An 11023-nucleotide genomic window follows, 5' to 3' on the forward strand; every position below is an offset into this window, starting at 1 on the left:
CTTTGAAAGAAAGTTTGTAAACCTCTGGCCTAGACCTAACAACATATCCTCCAGTGATAACTGTACCCTGACAATATCAATACAATGAGATTGATGGTTAATAACAAATGGCACATATTGCCCTTCAATGAAGCAACACTGTGTTGTGTCTACATAACATGACCTATAGTGTAAGCCCACTTTGTCAGGATAAATCATGCTGCACACTGTGGAACAGAGAATCTTTCATAGATGTTTGTGAAAAAGCTGAGGCATGTTGCTTGGTTGGTCTGTCCTTACTAAAAAACAGTATGTATTTAATCCTGTACATTTCTGCAGTTTTATCCAAGACAAAATTTTAGGCTTAGGTTTAAATGTATTTCTTTTTCCTGGTAATATAAATAAAGCTGAAAGGAAATGTGGTTCCTCTCAGGACCCATTTGGCTGATATGGACAAAAGCCAGAATTGTGTTTCAAATGTTCACGTGCACCACTGAAAGAAATCCTCAGGAGAAACACACTGGAGGTGAGAGGATCGGGGCCGGCCAGGTAACTAGGGCACAACTTTGTGTTGGTATCAGGGAATGAACAAGTTTATGTTTCTGATGTTGAGGAGAAGAAGTCCCCTCAGTCACTCTCCAGCAGTTATTTAACCAGTGTGCTGTGAAGGGTCAGCAGCATGAGCACAGCTGACTAAATAGAGAACAGTATGGATTTGTCGTGCATTGATTGTGGGGCTGTAAGTGAGGTGAGCACACCTTGGTGATCTGGGTGGTGGTGGTGGTGCTGATGGTCTCTGAGGTGATGGTCTGGGCGCTCAGCAGCACTCCTGAGTCCCTCTCTGCCAGGCTGTCCACAGGCTGCGGGACAGACACCTTCTAAATGTTAGTCAAGGACCTTCAGTGAATCCATTTAAACACACTCAATGAGCTCCTATCGGTTCTCTCTGAGATTTGTGTGATTGTCAGATTGTTAAAGATCAAAGCTTGGATTGAACCTTACAACTTTTTTGTTACCAACTATAATTATGCTGGCATTGCATGTCCACTTACAATATTTTTATTTCATACATTTTCTGTTTTAAATTAAAAGTTGCTGATTAAAGCCCCGCCCCTTTGTGGTTGTCTACCAAGCTGTCAGAGCGAGCATGGAGCTCCCACTGCAACTGACTGCACTCCCTGAAGACATATTGTCACACTTTTAGAAAATCAAAGAGGGAACTTCACAAAGAAGCAAACAGAAGGATCTACAATATGAGATTGGTGGATATCTCCAGGATGTCCAACTGACTGAGTAGCAAAAAAAGGTTATAAAGATACAGATAGGGAGAAGCTAAAGCCTATCGTACCGATAACAGTGAATTACTACATCGCCTGAGAACCGAAACAGAAGACAATCAAAATAAAGGGGCACTTTGCCAATTTTTAACCGGCTTTGTGTCATTAGAGTGATTTTGGTTTGTAAAACAGGGAAGAAATGTATATATCTCCTTCCAACCTCTCCAGATAACAAGTCTCATTATAACAACTGCACCAGGCCCAACGTTCAACTAGTAATCCAAAAAAACAGCATGGAAATAATGAAAATCTATCATGACTGCATGAGAGTCTATGGAGCACAGCTGTGTAGCTGTTGGACCCTTGTCAGAACTGACCGATGCTAGGCCTACGCTATTATTGGTCATTTGCATTTGAGGGGCAGGACTTCGCAAGAGGTCATTGAGAGGCTGTAAAATTCAGATTAAGTTTTGTTTAAACTACCTAAATTTTTGAGAACTTTGACTTTTTTAAATGAATGAGTGACCTATCATTATTTGGCACAACACATACCCCGAAGTGCCTGCACTGCGAAGCAGTGCATTAGTACACACTAAATGCATATAATATTACCCCCAGACTGTTCTACTGAACCACAATTGACCCCATAGTCAGCAGTTGCTATCTCTTATTCGTCATACAGTGCCTGCACTGTGTAGCAGTGACATCACTAACGAGCTCCAGCACTCTGGATATCTCTGTCTCTGCACTTTCACAAAAATTTCTTAAACAAAGTCATCTGCTGCCCACAGTTTAAGAGTTTCATATACAATTTGTACATCACAACGTAGGTATTTTTGTCTTCTTTCACCTTATATGCTCATTTAAGGCATAGGCGTAATATTTGTATGCCTTTTTCTGCCTCAGAGCAACAAGAGATCCCGTCCAGCTCCCATTTGCTGCAATGTAGTCCTTCCATCAAGTTTGAGCAAAACCCAGATGGAAGGACTTTTAGAAACTGGATTATCTCAGTCATTTTTCACTTTATCGACACATTTGACACATCAGTCTCTTCAGCAACGTCTTGTGGTGCTCATTGTCCACTCATTTTGATAGCATAACTTAAAGTTATGTCTGTAGGGTGTCTTTTTTAAACACTCCTTTTCTGTCTTTTATCAGTTGTGACCATGACTTGTCAGTGTCAGACACACAGGTGCTTCTAATTAGCAGGTCAGACTGTTTATGTCTTTCTACCTTCCTCTCTATCTTCATCTCTTTGTCTGTCTGTCTGTCTACCTTTCTCTCTCTCTTCATCTCTTTGTCTGTCTTTCTGTGTCTCTCTGTCTTTCTTACTCTGTGTCTGTCTCTGTTTTTCTGCCTGTCTCTGTCTTTCTCTTTGTTTCTCTCTCTCGTCTATCTTTTTGTCTGTCTGTCTTTCTTACTCTGTCTGTCTGTCTTTCTAGCTGTCTCTGTCTTTCTCTCTGTTTCTCTCTCTCTCTCTGTCTATCTTTTTTTCTGTCTGTCTTTCTATCTGTCTGTCTTTCTACCATTTTCTCTCTCTTCATCTCTTTATCTTTCTTTCTGTGTCTCACTGTCTCTCTTACTCCCTGTGTCTGTCTCTGTCTTTCTGCCTGTCTCTCTTTATTTCTCTCTCTTTCGCTCTTTCTCTGTGGCTTTGTGTCTGTCTCTCTCTTTGTGTCTCTGTGTCTCTCTGAAGTAGTTCTACAACAATTATTACTACTACTACTGTTACTACTACCATTACTGCTTACACTGGTAGTTTTGTACTGCTTTTTACCACACTATTATTGCTACTGTAAATACATCTTCTTCCACTACTGCTATTACTGCTTCTTATACTATTACTACCCCTTGTGGTAATAGGTGTACTGCTATTTTCCTTTACTTCCTGTACTTTTTTGCTAAACTGCTACTTCTGCATACTTTGGGCTACAGAAACCATCCAAACGTCAAAATGCTGTGCTCTTCAAGGACATTTATGCCTCTCATTTAATTTTCTACATTTTATGCCTAAAATATTAAACACTGATTATTTTAATCTTTTCAACTGACATCAACTTCTTCATGACACTCTTGCAGTTCAGCTGTTAGATTCTTCACTTTAATGCAGTTCAGCTTCCATTTCTGTCAGTTTTTCAGATATTTCCGTCAATTTGTAATACATCTCTGCATTTTAGGCAATAAATTTATGTATTTTCAGCAATAGATTTATGCATTTTCAAACATGCTTTCAAACTGATTTCAGCTATTAGCATCCACATGCATGTTCCGCAGAAAATGCATTTTGTAGTTCTTCTTATTCATCTTCCATATACACTTTGGACAGCTACTTGTCCCACAGCTTTGCTGCAGGATATACCAAACATACATCAAACATGCGGGAAATTCGGGAATGGTGTGCTATGACCTTTCTAAGACTTTCGCCAAGTGGTTTTCCCGAAAATCCCAAAAAACTGACGAAAATTTCCCATTCAAGGTACTGGAGGGCCTCCAGAAATCAACGTAAAAAAAGTTCAAGTTCATGACTCTTTGAGGCCACAGAACATTGAATAGAATAGAATAGAATAGAATATTCCTTTATTGATCCCCCATTGGGGGAAATTCCAAATGTTACAGCAGCATGAAAAAAGAAAAGTGAAATGTAACAAAGAAAATAACAATAACAAATAACAATAAATAAGTAATAAAATAAGTATGTACATAGAGGAAATAAGGTATGTACACATAATAATAAGTAAGTAATAGAATAGTATGTACACAAAAGATTGCCATACAATGATGTGAAGAAATGATTCAAACTTTAAATGGTTCACCAGGTCGTGGACTGTACTGACATAAATGGAAATTTTGATAACTTTTACGATGAATTTGCAGTTAACGTATCGTGATGTTTTTCAGGATTTTCAGATTTTACAATGGTTTTTTATGGGCGAAACTCTTGTCAGAGATCAAAGCCACTCTGTCAGTAGAGTGTGGAGGAGCTAAAAAACAATCTAAAAATTTCCTGAAAAAACTGCCATTACTTCCACAGATAGCAGTGAATATACACAATTTTGTACATCAGAACGTAGGAAAACTTGTGGTGGTCGGATTAAATCACGTTTGAAAGCTGAAAACCCAACACAGCTCGCTCACGGAGCCTCCAAAGGAAGAAAGACACAAAAAATTCCCCATTTACTCCAGTACAAACTGAGATGGAAATTGGCTGCCGCAAACTTTTCTTTACACAGTGATTTGGCAAGGGGGGAGGAGAGGGGGGAGAAGAGGGGTGCAGTTGGGCCATTAATTACCATAGCAGTGGGCTCTTACACACACACACAGAGTGCCCTCCTGGTGTGTCCATGACTTTTCCAATGTAAAGTGATGCCTCGTCCACTTGTCCACTAGTAATTAATGGTTAACTGACAGCTTAGCCTGATTTCAACAAATTGGCAGAGGTCAGACAAGGGTATAAATTTTAGACTGGGTCAGTCCTCTACAGCCTCTACAGTAGTGGTCTGCAGGGGAATCTCTGAACTATTCTTATAGAAAGTTACATTCATTAAAGCAAAAAACAAATATATATAATGCTGTCAAAGTACTGCAAAAATTCAAATGAAATACTTAAACTATGAGATCGCTGAAATTTAATATAATGACATGTGGTTAGTATGCAGATATGTCTATGATTACTGTAGTTAAAAGCTAAACTGTGATGGTGAGAGGTAATATGAACGGTTTAAAAACAGCAGTCAACAACAAATAATAAACAATTAATAATCTTTGAACGCTCTGTAGCTGACTATGGGAAGCATACGCTAGTGTATTTTAGTATTTTACCATTGGTCATTGTGGTGATACTTGGGGAGCCAAATATTTTCTGAGGTGGTAAAAAGTTTGAGAACAACTGGTTCACAGTATACTTGTATACTAAATATATACAGTATATTTAGTTTGTATACTACACAATATACTGTCAACCAACCTGGCTGAAGATACTCATTCTTATGCATTCACAATGCATATGAATATGAGCAACTTGGGGCTCAGTATCTTATCCAAGGACACTTCGACATGCAGACTGGAGGAGCTGGGGTTTGAACTGCTAATGTTTTGTTTCTTTGTGATCAATTTTTGTTTTTTTATGGCAATATGCAAATTTATATCCAATGCCTTGTGTTTTGAAGTTATTTCTCATTAGTTAAGAAATAAATTAGCATTTTTAATAAGCATATAAACATCAATCTTGTGATTAGTGAACGATCGGCTCTACCTCCTGAGCCACAGCAGTAGGGAAAAGGTCAGGGTGGTGAAAGGGTGAAAGAAACACAGGACTTTTACCCAGGAGACCATTGTTTGCTTCCTGTGTGAAACTTAAAAGTCCACGCTGATTTCTTTTAACTCTATGTATTTCCTTCCCTTACAAAGTCACGTCAAGGTACAACACTTACTGATGTTACCTTTAGTATGTATACAGGGTAGTTATTTAAATGGAAACCAAGATGTTTTTCTAAATCTAACCAAGTAGTTTTAGTGCCTAAACCCAAACATGACGCCACCACATAGTGCCATGTTAAGACGGCAGGGCCATTTCATGTACAGTACTTCAGTGAATTCACACTAATGTAAATGTGTACAAGCACAGCTTTAATTAAACACAACTGCACTGCATACAAGGTAAGACTTTTGACTTTTATTTGTGTTTAATCAAGGACTGTATTTACTTTGTGAAATATTCTTTTTTTGTGAGCAATTCCCAGAATTCTCCTCACCTGTGCTGACTCATATGTGATGGTCTTGGTCTCAGTGTGAACCAAGGGGATGTCCTTGTAGGTCACACTTCCTCTCAGGGAGTTGGTGATGTCTGAGATGGTGATTGTCTGGGTCTTTAGCACAGGAGACTGGAAGGATCAGAAAGACAGTCAGCAACTAACTCTCTGATCAAGACAAAACAACTACTGGACATTAGGTTTTGTGAGAGAAGGCACTGCATAAGTACAAGTTGATAAATCTGTATTACTTAAGTTACTAATGTAATTCTTATATGAACTAAGGAACAGATAGGGCTTGCTGTGTGGAATGAACCTGAACTCATATTATTATGGAAATGTGCACATGTCAGTAGCCACGCATTATCTTAAGGATTTCATTTTTGTTTTTATTTTCAGTACTCAGCAGTGTAAGGAACAGGTCTCTAACATTAAATCCAGCTGAGGTTTCACTGAGCAGGAGCAGGAGACGTCTCATGAATTTCCCTTAATTTATTACTGAATATGTAGCTCTACAGAGCTCATGTAATACCAACACATTTTCATCCCAGGTTGTCATGTATTGCTGCTTTGCATTGGACACCTACTTCTCCATATTACGCTCTAGGTATCTCTCTGTGTTTACTATTTTCGTTCTGGGGTGGCACAACTGTGATGTCAACAAAAGCACATTGTGAGATTACACTGCATGTGGTTATGTTTAGGCAACAAAAGCATATGGCAATCAATGCCAGGAAGTCAAAAATATGCACGTTTAATCATTAATGGTTAGGATTGGGGGAAGGAGGCACATGGTAAGGTGTAGAAAAAAAAAATCACACATGAAAGCCTGGGGTTTGTTGGACCCATCCACCACCCCTCCTGCTCCTACAGGTGCCCTCATGTTTCTTACATAGCGGAGTTACAGGCAGCACTTCATGGTGTTCTTGATCGATCCCCAGCTCCTCCAGTCAACATGTCGAAGTATCCCTGGGTAAGATACTGTACTCCAAATTGCTCCCAACACTGTGCCACCAGTGTGTTAATGTGTGTGTGTGTGTGTGAATGGGTGAATGCGACATGTAGTGTGAAAGCGCTTTGAGTGGTCAAAAAAACAAAAAAGCGCTATACAAGTGCAGCTCATTTACCATGTTTATTTTGTGTTGCTTCAGTCTTTTACATATGGTGCATGTTACTCTGTGACAACATTACTAAAGCAACTTGAGAGATAAAAATATATCAGAGTTATTTATGTAGTTTGCCCAAACAACAGACCGAGACAACTGGATGTGTTCCCACACTATGCAACCATCACTGAAGTCCCACTTCAGTCAAAAATATCTTTTATCTCCTTGTTTATTTGTATGTTTGAGCTACACTGTTCAGAGTGATGTCTGTGCAGAGTTTGGCACCAGAAGGCTGATTATACTTTCATCTACTGAAAAGAGAGGGGTTTTTTTCTGTGCTCACCTTATTGCTGATTAAATGTCTGTATGTATTAGATGATTTATGACATAGTTTGGATCATGGGCCACTTTGCGGTTTAAGAGTTGGAAACATGAAGCTTAATATTCAATTCTTGATTTTTCAGTGATGGAAGAGTTGTTATCCAACCTTAACGTGTCTGCAGGGGATCTTTGGGGATGTCAAAATGCCAGGAAAGCCTTTTTATTACAGATGACGATGACAGGGTATGATAGTGATTAGATACATGTGTGGCAAGATACTGACAGCACCTACATGCACAACTGCATGTCAAGAAAAACTTCATTCTGTCATGTTGACAAGGCTGTGCAACTGAAGAAGTAACTGTCTGCATGCTTCCATAGCTGGTCTTGGGAAAAAGGAAAAAGAAAAATGCATTTGTGTTTTGACACACTATACTTTTGATTCAACCATTCACAAGGCTGAAATAAAATGTTACAATTTAACTTTGTTACTTTATGACAATTTTGGGGAAAATTGTAACCTCAAAATTAACCAGGTCTGCCTGAACTCTGTGCCCTTCAATTTGCATGTTCTCCCTGTGTCTGCATGGGTTCTCTCTGGGTTCTCCGGCTTCTTCCCCCATTCCAAAGACATGCAGGTTAATTGGGGACTCTAAAATGCCCGTAGGTGTAAATGAGATTGCGACCAGTTGTCTGTCTCTATGTGTCAGCCCTGCAATAGTCTGGCGACCTGTTCAGGGTGTACCCCGCCTCTCACCCAGTGACAGCTTGGATAGGCTCCAGCCGCATGCGACCCTTACAAGGACAAGCAGTTACAGACAATGGAAGAATGAATGAATGCCTGAACTCATCAGCTTTAGTCTCGAGTCCCCCTTTCCCATCAATATGGAGCCTGTTTCATTCCAGTTTGCATACCCAATTTGTAACTGTTTGAAACATGTCGACCAAAATAACTGTTCAGAAGCTGAAAATTTGGTTCTCAGCTGGAGGCAAAAGAAATAGCAGGTGTCCCTGACCTGATGTGTGACTCGTGAAGACATCAGTAAGCCTGACATAATCTAAAGGTGGAGAAGAGAGGATTGGGAGGTCATGTGAGTGCAGCAGTCTCATTAATACGTTGAACATGCTTGCTTTTCTGAGGGAAAAAATACCTTTGCTTGTACTGTTAACTTAACTGTTAACTGGTTCCATTTAAACTTGTGGAAACACAGGGTGGTTTGCTGGTTTGCTGGTTCATGTGACAACTTCTGTGACACAGTCTTCCACAGCATTATCTTTTCAGGAGCAGGTCTACGAGTGTTTGTAGAAAATATGCCTTACAAACTGAAAAGAACAAGCATGCCACATGTGCCTGCAATTTAGTTCAGTCTGTGGTGAATAAAGTAGTTTGATCAGTTATCTCTGGTCATAGAGAGAGAACTAATGTAATGAATTGCAGATAAGTCTGCCTGTAACATAACAGTACAGCCTTGGAATGTAACTGACTTGTGATGACTATGAGTATCACTAAAAATGTCACTACACAAGTGAGCTGCATTATCATGAAACCAATGAGCAACAAACTTATTTAACAAAGCAAACTACAGACACTGAATCACCAGCAACAATCAATCACTGAGCATGTTCAGTGGCACAATTATACAGTGAGGTGGCAGCCAGCAGAATGAAAGCATCCAAATTCTGTGAAAATACATATTAGTTCAAAGAAACTTAAAAGGAAAATTAAGTTCAACCAGCACTTATAGATGAACAAAACTATAGAACATATGGTATATAATGAATTCTACAAAAGCACAATTCATTGAGCAAAGCCATATCCAAGATTGCAACTTAGTGGAGCTGTGGTTTAATGCACCAGAAACACTGGTGTGTGACTAACTACTGTATAAACAATTGGTGCTTTTGGAAACTATGCATCACATTTTTATTTGCAAATACATTTCTTTCTCTTGTCACTTCCTAAGAGGTAGAATGAGCAGGATTTCCCAAAAAACAATATATAGACTGAATTTAATTGAATTGGATCCCCCGAGTGTTGTTGGTCCCAACATCCTGTGATGCATGACATCAGTGTGAGGCATTTAGTTTTTTTTTGTTTTTTTTTTCAATTCGATGTTATCACAAATTCTTTTGAAATGTTTACAGAGCCACTCTAGGCTCACAAAATCAATGTGTAAACCTGTGTGAACAGCTTTGTAATTATTTACCTCAAATGTTCACAATAGGTGCGAAAAATTATGTAATTCCTCCTCTTGGATTTTGTTTTCAATTTGTTTTTGTTCAGTATTATTTCACTGTGCAGTTTTGAAAATTGATGGCAAACTGTCCTCCTCTGTTTTCTTTTATGGTGTGATGGTATTTCAGCTAACACTTTAAAGCAATATGCAGCAGTTACTACCACTACTACTCCTGTATCATTACTACACTTTTCCCTGTTTTACTTTTCATAAATATTTGACATTTCCATTGGATTTCCAATGAACACATTCCTCTATACATATAAAGTTTGAAGTCATTTGACCATTCCATTTTTTAGATGTATTTAAAATGATGTGCAACTTCATTATTCAATACACATTTCAACAAAGTTCATCTGTCAATACACAGTCCTTTACAGGTTTGCTAAAAGTGTTATTATTACAACTAAATTCTTCTCAGATTTCCTCCTCTGTCATTTCACTGTACCACTTTTAAGAAGCACTCCATAAAAATCCCCCTAAAATAATGACAACAATATTTCAAATACATTGTTATACTTAACACATGATAATTCCTTCATATTTTGACTTTCATGAAACTGTGTCATTATGAGGTTTGCTGAAAAATGTATTGGATTCTTGTTAAGAACTGTTTTGCCTGTTACCATAGGGTAAGTCAATCTATTGTTTTGGAGAAGTATGAATTTAAATTCCTTCCCAGTCACTTTACAGTGTGAAACAGATCAATAAAGTAAGACACTGTCAAAAGATCTTACTGAAAAGATTTGTTCAGATGTTGAAACTGGAATTTACTTGAGCCACTCTCTCAGTTTGGGGGTCACAGCTCCAAATGCTCCTATTAGCACCAGGACCACTCTGGACCTCACCTTTCACATCTGCTCCAGCTGTTCCTTCAGCCCCTGTTAATTCTCAGTCTTTCCATGCTCTTTCCTCATCACCTGGGACTCTTCTGCTCCTTGTAACCACCACTATATCTGGCTGGTCAGCTAGCAGCTGCTTGCTGTATTTGGCAGCAGCAGACCAGGCAGGCGGTAAAGCAGTCAGTCAGGATACTAACAGTGGAGCACCTGGAGAAGCTGCAGAGTATCATAGAGTGTGTGCTGGGCCTCCTCAGCCTCCACAGGAACAAGAGCCATTGTTTGGCTGTGTTTGTAATGGCACTGGTGTGGTGAGTCCTGGTCAGGTTTTCACTGATGTGATCACACAGAGGAACCTGAAGCCACTGACTCTCTCAACCGTAGTCCCTTTGATGGTGATGGGGTGTGTCCTTCTCTCTGTCGTTTAGTATAGTTCACAATCAGCTTCTTAGTTTGGCCTATGTTGAGCTTAAGGTTGTTGTCCTGTATCAAGATGTTGAGGCACTGATCTTCTGT

At 39.1% G+C, this 11023-nt stretch overlaps 1 protein-coding gene across 14 annotated transcripts in view; it reads right to left on the reverse strand.

The window, feature by feature from the left end:
* Positions 1-11023, reverse strand: part of LOC121957960 (protein 4.1) — a 147114-nt gene that overhangs the window by 14879 nt on the left and 121212 nt on the right. For 12 of the 14 annotated variants that reach the window (XM_088090386.1, XM_088090385.1, XM_088090387.1 and 9 more), the window contains 2 exons: positions 6008-6136; positions 738-854 (listed from right to left, as the gene is read on the reverse strand). In XM_088090386.1, the coding sequence (XP_087946512.1) occupies positions 738-854; positions 6008-6136 (246 nt within the window). The remainder of the gene's footprint in view (positions 1-737; positions 855-6007; positions 6137-11023) is intronic. The other 2 variants (XM_042506789.2, XM_088090395.1) reach the window with 2 other exon arrangements.

This window comes from Plectropomus leopardus, chromosome 17 (assembly GCF_026936395.1).
Source record: "Plectropomus leopardus strain MGB_pleo_1.0 chromosome 17, ASM2693639v1, whole genome shotgun sequence".
Classification (NCBI taxonomy): domain Eukaryota; kingdom Metazoa; phylum Chordata; class Actinopteri; order Perciformes; family Serranidae; genus Plectropomus; species Plectropomus leopardus.